Source organism: Pelobates fuscus, chromosome 5, assembly GCF_036172605.1.
Source record: "Pelobates fuscus isolate aPelFus1 chromosome 5, aPelFus1.pri, whole genome shotgun sequence".
NCBI lineage: Eukaryota > Metazoa > Chordata > Amphibia > Anura > Pelobatidae > Pelobates > Pelobates fuscus.
This window is the reverse complement of record NC_086321.1, coordinates 304102598-304116139: the sequence shown is the minus strand read 5'-3', so window position 1 is coordinate 304116139 and position 13542 is coordinate 304102598. Positions and strand designations below refer to the sequence as shown.

Here is a 13542-nt window from a genome sequence, read left to right as displayed (position 1 = left end):
AGTAGGTCCCCCCCCCTTATTATTTTATTAGTGCCCCCACCCACCGCGCAAGGGTGGGGGCCGGGGGGGGAGGACAGTAGGTCCCCCCACCCACCACGCAGGAGTGGGGGCCAGGGGGGAGGACTGTAGGTCCCCCCCCCCCCCCCCCCTTATTACCATTTATGTTTTTACAGTGAGCAGCCACAGGCTGCTCACTGTTTAGTGGACATGCCCCTACTCGCGGTATAGCGAGTAGGGGCATTGGGGAGATTTTAATCTCCCTTGTGCTATTATGGGGGTCATATTGACCCCCATAGAGTGAGGGGGGGACCTGGGGGGCTTATGAAGTGGTGGGGAGCACAGCTCCCCACCGCTTCTGTCTTTACATATTACAAGGAGGGAGCTGCACGTCGGTAGCTCCCTCCTTGTAATAAACTGATCGAACAAACGAACACTGATACTCAGTGTTAGTTTGTTCGTCTGATTTTTTTTCTATTCATTCATTCGTCTGTCTGATGAATGAATGAATGAATAGATGAAATTCCCGTTCGCATGTCCAGATGTTTCACTGGGCATGTGCGGGAATCTCACAGTCTGTGTAGTGTGGGTAGATGACGTGTCCCACAGGGACTTCACCTACCCACACAAAGATGGCGGCGCCCTGAATAAAGATCGGGGCAGAAGATACAGATTTAAAAATAGGTAATCTGGGGGGCTTAGGGGCATTTGGGGGTGACTAGGGGGTCAATTGGATGTAGTGGAGGCGGGAGGGGGGTTAAAAAAAAAACGGGATTCGGCATGACAGTGCCGCTTTAACTACAGAACTCTTGGCCCACAAGAAGCCGTACCGCTGGGGTATGCCCAGGAGCCTAATTATACCAAGAGACTCAGGCGACTTGAGATCAGTGAAACGCTACAGAAACTGGGGCTCTCCAAGCTGGCTGAAAAAGCGTCACCTAAGCAGACACCCTCGACCTCCAATATCTGGGACCCGGAGATGGTTTGCCCATTCATCCCTGCAGCCCACCTGGGGGACCCATCATCCAGCCTGGTGCCCTGAATAGACCGCGATCAAACAGACAGCCTCTGTATAACCTGTTCAGTTGTTTTTTTTGTTTCTACAGATCGTTTCTCCTTTTCTTATGTCTGCATAGTTTACCACTCATATCCTGTCGGGTGTTCCCTTTCAACATGAATTTTCACTCCTCATTTTAATGTTCTCATCAGAATGAGCTACATGATATATGTGCTCCTGTCCCCCCCTTTATGAGCGAATCATAATGTTATATCTTGCCATATCCAACTAAAGGGGTTCTAGCCACTTGAATCTATTTACTGCCATTAGTCCCTTCCAGAGCATATCATCATAGTATTAGCGGCCTCTACGAACTTCTCCTCCAAATTAGCACGTACGTTACTCCTAACATAACTATTGGGTGAAGGTTGCAGTACCGTTTAATAATTGTTTATTCTACTATATTTAATTATTGTTTTTTCTACTATACTTCATTATACAACAAAAAAAAAAAATCCACAGTCCTCTGTACTCTGCTACCTAAATACTTGCCATATTTTATTGTTGTTGATTGTACATTGAATACATAAGTGATATGGTGTTATTGTTAACACAGCAGGATTGTGAATAAAGAGAGAATAAAAAATAAAAAAATAAAAATTAATGTGGCAGAAATGTCTCTGCCACATGTTCCTGAAAGGGCCTGCAGGCTAGCCTCCTGCCCAAAGACTATGTGCCCTGCAAAGACCCTGTTAACCCCTTAGTGACTAGACCGTTTTCAATTTTCATACTGTTAAGGACCAGGGCTCTTTTTACATTTCTGCAGTGTTTGTGTTTAACTGTAATTTTCCTCTTACTCATTTACTGTACCCACACATATTACATACAGTTTTTCTAGCCATTAAATGGTGTTTCTAAAGATACCATTATTTTCATCATATCATATAATTTACTATAAAAACAATTCTAAAATATGATGAAAATTTTTTAAAACACACCTTTTCTAACACCAAAATCTGTTACGCATCTACAACCGCCAAAAAACACCAGCGCTATATAGTTTATACATTTTGTCCTGAGTTTAGAACGACCTTTACCACTTTTCTCATGGAACTATTTTGGGCAGAAGCCATGTGTGTGGTCGGCCAAAAAGTGACTTCCATGGAAAACCCAAACCCCTGAACCGATCTGGGTGATTTTTGGATATGTTGGTCACCCAGATCGGGGATTTCCAGGGATGTAACTTTTGTGGGGGTTTTATGTATTTTAGGGGTACTTTTGGGGTGTTTGTAAATTGTGTGTTTTTCTGTACTTGGAGATAATTGAGTTAATACAGTTCCTCTCAGGCACAGGGGAGGGATTACCCTGTGATTTTGTGTAAGAAACCCCTTTCATAGGCTTGTGCATAAAAGGCTGTGTGTGGCCCTGAATAAAAGATGACTTCCCAGCATTAAGCCTCGGCTTATTTCTGGCGGGAACAGCTATACTTCTCTATTGATTGCTATACTCTCTGGAGGAGAGGCCTACCCACTGGGAGCTGGATCCAGGACTTGGGTCCAGGGTGGGCAGAGAAGGCGAGACCCCAGGCAAGCTGCAGTGGCTAAGGGGCTACAGTGCTTATGGTGTCCGGTGCAGTGCTTATGGTTCTCGGGATTACTAGGAAGCGTGTTTGGCGGAGGTACCCAGTCTGTTTGAAAATTACACATTTTGTTAGAAGGTTGTGTGAGCCACAGCCAGAGAAAGTGTGGCTAGGGATGCTTGGACAGAAACAAAATTGATTTAACTGCAAAATGGCAGAGAAATAAACCGTGAGACTGCAGGGGCATGACCTATACAGCCAAACTGCTTGGTTAGGCTGGAGTTGTTTTGATGCCTATAGAATCTCTTTAATTATATATTAGGGCCTGTTGGGCCAAAACATTGTATTTTAGGTGATCCTTAATAAAAGTTTGTCTTTTAAACGTATGCGCAGCATGTTTTGGATTGATACAATGTGATATTGTAACAGGGAACTTTCAGTTTCTGGTGTACTGCAATGCGGTGCTGGTTTCCTAAAGTGTCACCTTGCAGCAGGTGGGTAACACTTTCTTTCCCTTTTAACTTTTTTTTTTCACTATTTTTTTGTTACAAAAATTGAGTTAAGGGAGGCGGAGCCTGAGCTTCGTGCTCATCAGACCTGTACTGGGTTAGGTGGCGCTTGGGTTACTGAATTTTGGGGAATGTCTTCAGCCACCGCAATAAAATTGGGGCGATTCCATGCAACCTGAATTGGGGGAGCTGTGGTGTACCCACGAAACCTAACTCGGGAGCCTGTGGAAACTTACTGAGGACTGCAAGCTACTGTGCTATTGAAGGCCGGCCGTCTTCCCCGCTCTCAAGATTGCCGTGCGGGCCACCTTCTCTCCTACTTCTACCACCCCTTGGACCGGTGGGGGTTATCCTGCTCTCTGATAGACAAAACACTAACTAAGCTTCTCAAGATGGTGGAGAAGCCTTCCCTGATGGCACAGAACCTGACACAGACCTGACACAGGCCCCGGCGGGAGAGGCGCTTGGTGACTGCCTCAGTCCTCCTCCTCTGCCTGTACACCCACCCAAGATGCGGAACAACTGGGGCCTGACCCCTCTCCATCTACCACAATGGCAGAGATCCGCATGCCATCTGCCATATCAGTGGAGGGCTATGGTCCGTCAGCCAAGACGGTGGAGAACCACACTTTATCAACCGCAACAGCAGACCACCACAGTACACCTGCCACTCCAACGGAGCTCCTCACTCCATTTGCCATGGCAGCAGAGAAACACTAGACGCAGTTAGAGGTTGAGGACCTCAACTTTGTATGTTAACCCTCAAGTTCGTGAGGTGGAGCAGATGATCTTTATGCAACTCTGGAGGTGTAGTAATGCCATGATTCCACACCGCCAAGCTGTGCTCCCTAATGGACTACCAGATACCTGTCTATGCCTGCTGACTATTTGAGTAGGCTCATGCCTAACAGACCCACTGCTTGAGAAGGTGACCCAGTGTGAGTCCCAGAGGCGATCTTGTTGTATAGTTAACTATGCTCAGCTATCTTTCATTTTATTTTTCTGTACATCCCATAGAGCATTCTTCCTGATTTTAGGTGCTGTACCAGCTGAATAATAGTTGCCTGACTATCCTGTTTCAAATTTGCCCTAGACCTGGCATAGTCAAAATCAATGTGATACCTAACTTGTGTTTAACATACTAAATAAATATGTCTCTCTTACTCAGATTATTGTACGTCTAACTATGTACAAAAAAAGTGACTCTTAATATGTAAATACCCTGTTATTGCATCACTGTTTAATGTACCTCATTGCTGACATGTTACTGTTTTGCTTGTATGCTCATCTACGCACGACAAAAATAAAGAATTTAAAAAAATAATAATTGAATCAAGTCCTGCTTGTAATTTGCTTTTGAGTGTATATTACCATATTCTTTGTTTGGCTTGTCTCTTAATCGGACTCTGTCATGGCATACACGCCTTACCTGAATTCCTTCTTTTCTTTTGATTTATCTTTCAGTTTTTCTTTTCTTTTTCCTTCTATTTTTTTCTAAAACACCTTAGACAAAGTAGGGAATGCTTTGTCTTATGTATTTTCCTAAGCCTGCAAAATCTTGGCAAAAGGTGGATGTACCTTTGCAAAGTTTTATTTTTTTCCCCAGGCCATCACTAATGGGAGGCATGGTCTATGGAGGCTCCCTCAGGATCCTTGCACTGCTTGCACTGAAGAGAACACACCAAATGCTAATTACTGCAGTTGCAAGAGAGAAATATCCCTGTAATGCTGAAACAGCCAATAGATGGCAGTCACAGAGCACTCTCTACTGTTTTAAATAGGAAACCCATATGCTGATATCAGAAGTTATATTAGCAGATGATTTCTTTAGGGGTATGGTTAGATTTGTTAGGGTAAGGTAAGGGTTAGTGTAATCCTGTTTATGTTTAGGGTTAATGTTGTTTTAGGATTAGGGGTAGTGTAGGGTTAAGGTTAGGGTAAGTGTATGTTTAGCATTACTGCACGCCTAAGGGTAGGGTGGGTATAGCAGTGGGCAGTGGAAGTAGTTGGTATAGGCTAAGTGTTAACAACCAAAAATGTATTTAGATCCTGTACATATGAGGCATTTAACAATCAGGACCAATATGAAAATCTATTGTGAATTATTTTTATTTAGCTGCACTGGATGTGTAAAAATTCTTAAAAGCAAAAATGTGAAAATGCATTTTTTTTAAATTTTTAACATTTCTTTCACACTTAAAGTTGGGTTAGGTATACAAATAGAATAATAAAAAAAAAGCCCTGTTTCTCCTTTAAAGGGACACCGTAGCGACCCAGACCACTTCAGCTCATTGAAGTGGTCTGGGTGCATTGTCCCATGTCCCTTAACCCTACAGTGGTAATTATTGCAGTTCTGAGAAACTGCAATAATTACCTCTGAGGGTTGACTCCACCTCTAGTAGCTGTCTACCAGACAGCAAGTAGAAGGACTTCCGGAATTGAAAAGGACCTTTATCTGACACTGGACATCCTCACGCTCTGCATGAGGACCTCCAGCATCAGATTGTTCCCCAGAGGAAAGCATTAAATTATTCTTTCCTCGGGGGAAATCCTAATACGAGTGCAGTCATTGCGGCGCATGCGCATCCCCCGCCGGCTGACGTTGAAAGTGGAGAAGTGTCGGGGAAGCCTGACCCAGCGCCGAGGGACATCAGCACTGGATTCAGGTAAGTGACTGAAGGGGTTTGTAAGCCTTTTATTGCCGCGCAAGGGAGGGGCACTACAGCAGCCTATAGTGCCAGGAAAACAGGTTTGTTTTCCTGGCACTATAGAGTCCTTTGAAAGACCAATATGTGTAATGTATGGATGGAGGCACTTAAAAATAAACCCTTAAATTATGGTGGAACAAACATTTAGCAGAAATTCTAGATTTGTTTTGGCCCAGAACAATTATTTCCATCCTTAAGAGGTTAATGACCTATTACATATTATGTATGTTACAATGGAATAGATTTTGAATAAATCATGTCATGAAGAGGATAATTAGCCATGTAAGAATATGGCATTGTAAGCTATGCAAGAAGGATGACTGTATGGTGCTTCTCCCTAAAGAAATCAGCATGAAGCTGGGAAACTACTTTCTCAAGAGTAAGCTCTACAACTACATGTATTGTCCCAAAGACCCTGGTGCAAGCCTTCCAAAGTGGGTAGAGCTATGGTCTAAGTGGTTTTATAATTTCTGGCAAGATACTATATACAGGATCGTCAGTTTTACTTACCTGCAGACCTTCCTCGTGCCAGCATGGAATAAGCAGGCCCAGCACTGTGGCCATAACGGGTCAAATTAGGATCCACATAATAGCAGGGGCCGGGACTAGAGTTAAGCTGAGCTGAGGTAAAAGAAAGAAACCAGGTGAACAGGAATATTTTTTTTTATTGCTACTCTACCTCATAATCTTCAAAATATTTTAATAAAATAGTTTGCTTTGCAGGCTTGGAAAAGACATGATGCACAAGGTATGTGGGGACATGCAGAGTACCCCTGTCAATTATGTGAACAGCCTGCCGCATCAGACCATTGTGGTGAAGATTCTGAGTTACACAACCTGATTCTTTTTAACTCCTTACCCTACCCATATTGGTAGATGGTGAGATTGCTCTGACTGTAGTGTTTACCTGGATTTCCTATACTTTCTGCATATGGAATAATGGAATAGGACTGACCTGGTATTGGCTCACTCCAGGTTATTAGGTTTGTAGAGACCCATCAATGGATTATATACTTTTAAGGTTTTTCCCAGAGGGCAAGCAGTCAGCCAAATAGACCCATCCCTTCTGGACCAATGATCGTCTTTGTTTTCATAATCTGTTCTTAATAATTTGTTTAAAGTAGCATTGCTACTTTTGATTTTTTTTAAACGACAGAATCTTTACAGAGTTTCACATACATACAGTATATTACAAGGCAGGTGGGGTTTACTGAGTAAGGACACACCAATTTTTGGAAAAAGTGTCAAACTGCATATACCTGCTGCATCTGGCCATTTCCAACTTATGGGGACAGGCATTTTCTCACGTCTGCAAGAAATGTCTGTGGCACCCAATTAGGCATGCTCAAGGAGATTTTGTGGGATCTTCCACAGACCACCATTTTTACCAGTAACCTGAGTCTTCATCTGTCAGGGAGACAAAGAGGCCAGAAGATGGTGGCGAGAAGGGAATGCTTCAGGTAAATATACCTTATTCCCCTCCTTTGGGCACCACAGTTTAGGAAAGCATGTTAGCTGTAGGAGGCTCTAAAAAATCCACAATCCTCAAAAAGTGAGAGTCACTTTAATTATATTTTTGCAACATAGACTGAGCCACCCAATAAGACATGTTTAGGCCTGCACGGGGATGTTAAATAAACATACTCACACACCTCAAAAAATGTAAATACCCTTTTTTTTTTTTTTTTTTTTTTTTTACTTAAAAAAAATATTTCCAAATGTTTACATGTCCATACAGATTTGAAAATATGATTATTCTGAGGAAATTATGAGTGTTCTAATACTTAATTTTGTCTATAACTATTAATTTCAATAAACTAGTAGTTCAAGAGTAAATCTCACCTGAATGACTTGATCGACCATGAAAAGAATATGCTGGGCTGGAGTATTTTGTGTAGTCATGGCCCACAAATCCCACAGTGGGAGGGAGACCATATCGACCGGGACCTGGACCTAAAATTAGATTTATGGATCAAAGAGTCAACTTAGTGAATGCTACAGAGCCATAATAGTGGGACTTGTAGTCAGGGCCAGGCCAAGATATTGTGCTGCCTGGATGAAATGCTGCTCCCCAACCCCAAAAAAACACACCAAGCAAAACACGCCTACATCCATTATGTTATGCAGTGTATGTAGAGAATGCAGTGTCTGTGTAGTGGATGCAGATTTTATATTTGTATAGTGGCTGCTGTGGCTGTGGATTACATGCAGTGTGTGTAGTGAATGCATTGTGTGTCTGTTCAGTGGATGCAGCGTGTGTGTATAGTTGATGCAGTGTGTGTGTGTGTATATAGTGGATGCAGGAGGGAGAGGGTCACACAGTGGGGTGGGGGTGACACAGTGAGGGAAGGGGTGACAGGTGGCAGAGTGACCGAGGGATGGACAGGGTGACACAGGTGGCAGAGTGACTAAGGGACGGAGGGATGACACATGGCAGAGTGACTGAGGGGGGGGGGGTGGTAGAGTGACTGAGAGGGGGTGACAGAGTGAGGGAGTGGGTGACAGAGGGAGGGGGTGGCAGTGATGGAGAGGGGGTGACAGTTGGTAGAGTGACTGAGGGAGGGAAGGGTGACACAGTAAGGGAGGGGATGGCAGATTGACGTTGGGTGGGGGTGACAGTGAATGAGGGGGTGGCAAAGTGACGGAGGGAGGGAGTGACAGGTGTCAGAGTGACTGAGGGAGAGGTGACACAATGAGGGAGGGAGTGACAGGTGTCAGAGTGACTGAGGGAGAGGTGACACAATGAGGGAGGGGGTGACAGGTGGCAGAGTGTCTGAGGGAAGGAGGGGGTGACAGTGAGGGAGGGGATTGTATTTTAACCCCTTAAGGACCAAACTTCTGGAATAAAATGGAATCATGACGTGTCAGACATGTCATGTGTCCTTAAGGGGTTAAATACCTTCATTTTTTTCCCCTGGTGGTCCAGTGTCTTTGATCCCTGGTGGTCCGCCGGGTGTGAGCTGCAGACTGTGCAGTGTCTTGCGATATCCAGAGGTCAGAGCGTTGCCGTGGTAACCCGCGGCAATGCTCTGATTGGCCAGAGATCCGAGATACAGCACAGTCTGCAGCACACACCCGACAGAGCTGCAGACTGTGCTGGCTCTCTGCCTCTCAGGGCAGATTGGAGGGGCCTCGCACCCGGTAGCATACCGGGCAAGCCGCCGGGCCCCCTCCTAGTGTCGGGTCCTCGGTGAGGGACCGAGGACCTGACACAGTCGGCCCTATGGCGAATTAGGCGGCCGCCTAACATGCCTAATTAGAGAGCCGCCACTAAGTCAGGGGCGGCAAAATATCAGAGTGCCATCTGGAGCCGTGGCTCCACCCCCGGCTATGGACGTGCCGGCCCTGCTTGTAGTAGTCTGCTGGAAAAGTGTTACCATACCACAGAATGTTGTCTGCCATTGCAGAAAGGGAGATTAGTGGAAGACAATGTGTGAAGAAATGGATGAATAAGCGTGCAGATACAAGACCATGTGTTGTAAATCTACATTTGAGCAAAACCTAATGATCACAAAAGTATATTTTGGTTGGTGATTTGCAATAAATAAGCAAAAAAATATTTAACTCTGCCACCCCCTCCTTCCATCACTCTGCCACCCCCTCCCTTACTCTGCCACCCCCTCCCTCCCTCAGTCACTCTGCCACCTGTCACCCACTCTGTCACCTGTGTCAGCCCCTTCCGTCACTCTGTCAACCCCTCAGTCACTCTGCTACCTGTCACCCCCTCCCTCACTGTGTCAACCCCTCCCTCAGTCACTCTGCCACCTGTCACCCACTCCCTCACTCTGCCACCTGTCATGCCCTCCCTCACGGTGTCAACCCCTCCCTCAGTCACTCTGTCAACCCCCCCCCCAGTCACTCTGCCACCTGTCACCCCCTCCCTCAGTCACTTTGCCACCCACTCCCTCACTGTGTCACCCCCACCCCATTGTGTCACCCCTTCAGTCACTCTGCCACTTGTCACCCCACCCCACTGTGTCACCCCCTCCCTCCCTCAGTCACTCTGCCACCTGTTACCCCCTCGGTCACTCTGCCACCTGTCACCCCCACCCCACTGTGTCACCCCCTCAGTCACTCTGCCACCTGTCACCCCCTCCCTCACTGTGTCAACCCCTCCCTCAGTCACTCTGCCACCTGTCATCTCCTCCTTCACTGTGTCAACAACTCCCTCAGTCACTCTGTCACCCCCCCAGTCACTCTGCCACCTGTCACCCCCTCCCTCACTGTTTCACCCCTTCCCTCCCTAAGTCACTCTGTCACCTGTGTCACCCCGTCCCTCCCTCAGTCACTCCTCAGTCACTCTGCCACCTGTCACCCCTCCCTCACTGTGTCACCCCCTCCCTTCTGCATCCTCTATACACACACACACTGCATCCACTATATACACACGGTGCATCCACTATACACACATACACACACATTGCATCCACTATACATACACACGGCATCCACTATATAACACACACGCTCTGCATCCGCTATCCACACACTGCATCTATTACAAAACACACACATGCTACATCCACTATACAGACACACATTGCATGCAATCCACAGCCACTGCACACACTGCATCCACTACGCAGACACTGCATTCACTACACACACTGCATAACATAATGGATGTGGGCGTGTTTTGTTGGGGATTGGGGGATGCAGCATTTCATCCTTTGATCCAGGCAGCACAATGCCTTGGGCCGGCCATGGCTTCTACACAACTTAGCTAATCAGAGATCCTCTAAATTACTAGTATTTGCTTTTAGACTGGTTTGAAATTGCTAGATTAAAGCAATTGACTCCTCACTATATAAGATTAAGTATGTGTTTTGTGTCATCATATTCAGAAACTATCTTTATAATTATTGAAAAGAGAACTAAGACAAGGGACAGAGGGCAGATTGATCAGGCAAGAGGACCTTGTCAGACTATCTTTGCTGCATTCCAAATTCTCCAGAAGTCAGTGGCATAAGATGCTAGCCATTGGCGTACAAGGATTCTTAGATAGCAGATACACACCACTCACCCGTCTCCTTTGCTGCAATGGCAGGTGTTTTCTTCTCTGCTTGTTCCCCCATCTTGCACAAGGTTGGGACAAGAAACACTTATGACTTCCCACACCCTTTATAATGATGTTGTGACTGAATAAAAAAAATAACTTGTGGTTTTAAGAAAAGAACATAATACAATTTAAAAACGCCTAAATTAGATGCAGTCTTAAACATGAGGCTGTGTAGTAGCTCTGTGGATCAAGCACAGGTAATTATGAGGGTGTGTCTATAAGGGAGACAGCTTATTGATTAGATAATTGTAACACTACTGTCCTGGGTGTCCTGTTGTTTGGATCACTGTAATGTGACCTGAAGATGTTCTCTTCTGTGTAATCTTATCCTCAGGCTGTCTCACCAGTTCCCAAACAAAGCCCCAGCCCCTCTGGTGCAGGATCCAAGTTACTGGTGCATGACCTCCTCTATTATTTCAGTTTGTTAAGCTGGGTTAACTCTTTGCTTGCTGTGCAAGCCATTACATATCACTGTTATCAGATAATGGGTTAACAAGTAAAATTTTCCCCACACAGTTATGAGATTTCCCTATATCTCACACACACACACATTTTAAAGACTACTTGTGCAGTTGGTGCTATTGTCTGTATGGTTGATTTGACACATTCTTTTCTGAAGGTTTCCTCACATCACATGGCTGTCATAGCCTCTCTCCATGGTGCTGCCGCTCCTTGTATGTTCTTTCTGTGAGTTGTGTGTGTGTGTGTGTGCGCGCATGGGCGTAGGAACCCAAAAAAATCTGGGGGGGATAGCATTTTTACTCGCCGGGTATATTCTTATTCCGTAAACTAGGAGTTGTTTATCCCATTGTACAGCGCTACGGAATTTGCAGTCGCTATATAAATGATTAAAAATTAACATTAAAGGGTCACTACAGGGAAGGGGTTTTACTTACCCCGATACAGCGCCGGGATCCTCCTGATTAGAACCACCCCTACACTTCCCATGAATATTAGAACCACCCCTACCCCTTCCATGCACAAAAGAACCCCACCTACCCCTTCCACGCATATTAACCCCCTACCCCTTCCATGCATATTAGTACCCCCCTAACCCCTTCCATGCATATTAGTACCCCCTAACCCCTTCCATGCATATTAGTACCCCCTAACCCCTTCCATGCATATTAGAACCCAACCTACCCCTTCCATTCATATTAGTACTGAACTAACCCCTTCCAATAATTTTTCTACCTCCCCCCTCCTCCCATCCATATTAGTAGCCCCCCTAAACCCTTCCAATTTTTCTACCTACCCCTCTCCCCCTATCCATATAAGTAGCCCCCCTAACCCTTTCCAATTATTTTTCTGCCATGTTAACTAACGCCAGTGCTGGAGTGCCGCCGTGTTTACATTAAAAGGGACAGGCTATAGACACCAGAACCACTACATTAAGCTGCAGTGGTTCTGGGGACTATAGTGTTTCTTTAATGTGAGGTAAATTAGAGATTAGTGCCACGAATAATATGCTAGATTGCCTACTTACAACCAGATGAGGATGATGATGGGCTCTAGCTGCCGTCTGGCTCCACTGGTCTGGAGGCTGTTTGTAACTGTGGTCACAAAAATCAATGTTCTGGGAGAACGGGAGGCAGCTCCATTTTTTGGGGGCCCTTTACACAGCTCAAGACCTGGGTCCCTGGGTCAACCTTCATGTTCCACCAATGAGTTTGTTCACAGGGGGTGGAGTGTGTAGGGGATGTCCTGATATGTGTGTAAGGAATGCATTGTGTGAATCTGTGTTTGTATGTGTAAGGGCTGCAAGGTGTGTTTCTGTGTATGTACGGGATGCAGTGTGTGTGTCTGTAAGGAGTGCATTGAGTGTGTGCACGGGGTGCATTGAGTGTGTGTAAGGAATGCATTGTGTTTCTGTGTGTGTAAGGGTTGCGTGATTGTGTGTGTGTGATGGATGTCAATCTCTCTCCCTCCCTTGTCACTCTCTTTCTCCCCCTCCGTCCCTCCCTTGTCACTCTCTTTCTCCCCCTCCGTCCCTCCCTTGTCACTCTCTTTCTCCCCCTCCCTTCCGCCCCACTCTCTTTCTCCCCCTCCCTCCCTTGTCACTCTCTCTCCCTCCCTCCCTTGTCACTCTCTCTCCCTCCCTCCCTTGTCACTTTCTTTCTCCCCCTCCCTCCCTTGTCACTCTCTTTCTCCCCCTTCCTCCCTTGTCACTCTCTTTCTCCCCCTTCCTCCCTTGTCACTCTCTTTCTCCCCCTCCGTCCCTCCCTTGTCACTCTCTTTCTCCCCCTCCGTCCCTCCCTTGTCACTCTCTTTCTCCCCCTCCCTCCCGCCCCACTCTCTTTCTCCCCCTCCGTCCCTTGTCACTCTCTCTCCCTCCCTCCCTTGTCACTCTTTCTCCCCCTCCCTCCCTTGTCACTCTTTCTTTCACGCCTCCCTCCCTTGTCACTCTTTCTCCCCCTCCCTCCCTCCCTTGTCACTCTTTCTCCCCCTCCCTCCCTCCCTTGTCACTCTTTCTCCCCCTCCCTCCCTCCCTTGTCACTCTTTCTCTCCCTCCCTCCCTTGTCACTCTTTCTCCCCCTCCCTCCCTCCCTTGTCACTCTTTCTCTCCCTCCCTCCCTTGTCACTCTTTCTCTCCCTCCCTCCCTTGTCACTCTTTCTCTCCCTCCCTCCCTTGTCACTCTTTCTCTCCCTCCCTCCCTTGTCACTCTTTCTCTCCCTCCCTCCCTTGTCACTCT

At 46.3% G+C, this 13542-nt stretch overlaps 1 protein-coding gene across 1 annotated transcript in view; it reads right to left on the bottom strand.

The window, feature by feature from the left end:
- The window catches only part of CIMAP1D (CIMAP1 family member D), a 58805-nt gene extending 47940 nt beyond the window's left edge, over positions 1–10865 (bottom strand). Inside the window, exons 1-3 of the mRNA XM_063457340.1 lie at positions 10814–10865; positions 7633–7743; positions 6301–6411 (exon numbers count right to left, since the gene is read on the bottom strand). Coding sequence (XP_063313410.1) covers positions 6301–6411; positions 7633–7743; positions 10814–10865 — 274 coding nt within the window. The remainder of the gene's footprint in view (positions 1–6300; positions 6412–7632; positions 7744–10813) is intronic.
- Positions 10866–13542: the final 2677 nt, after the last annotated feature.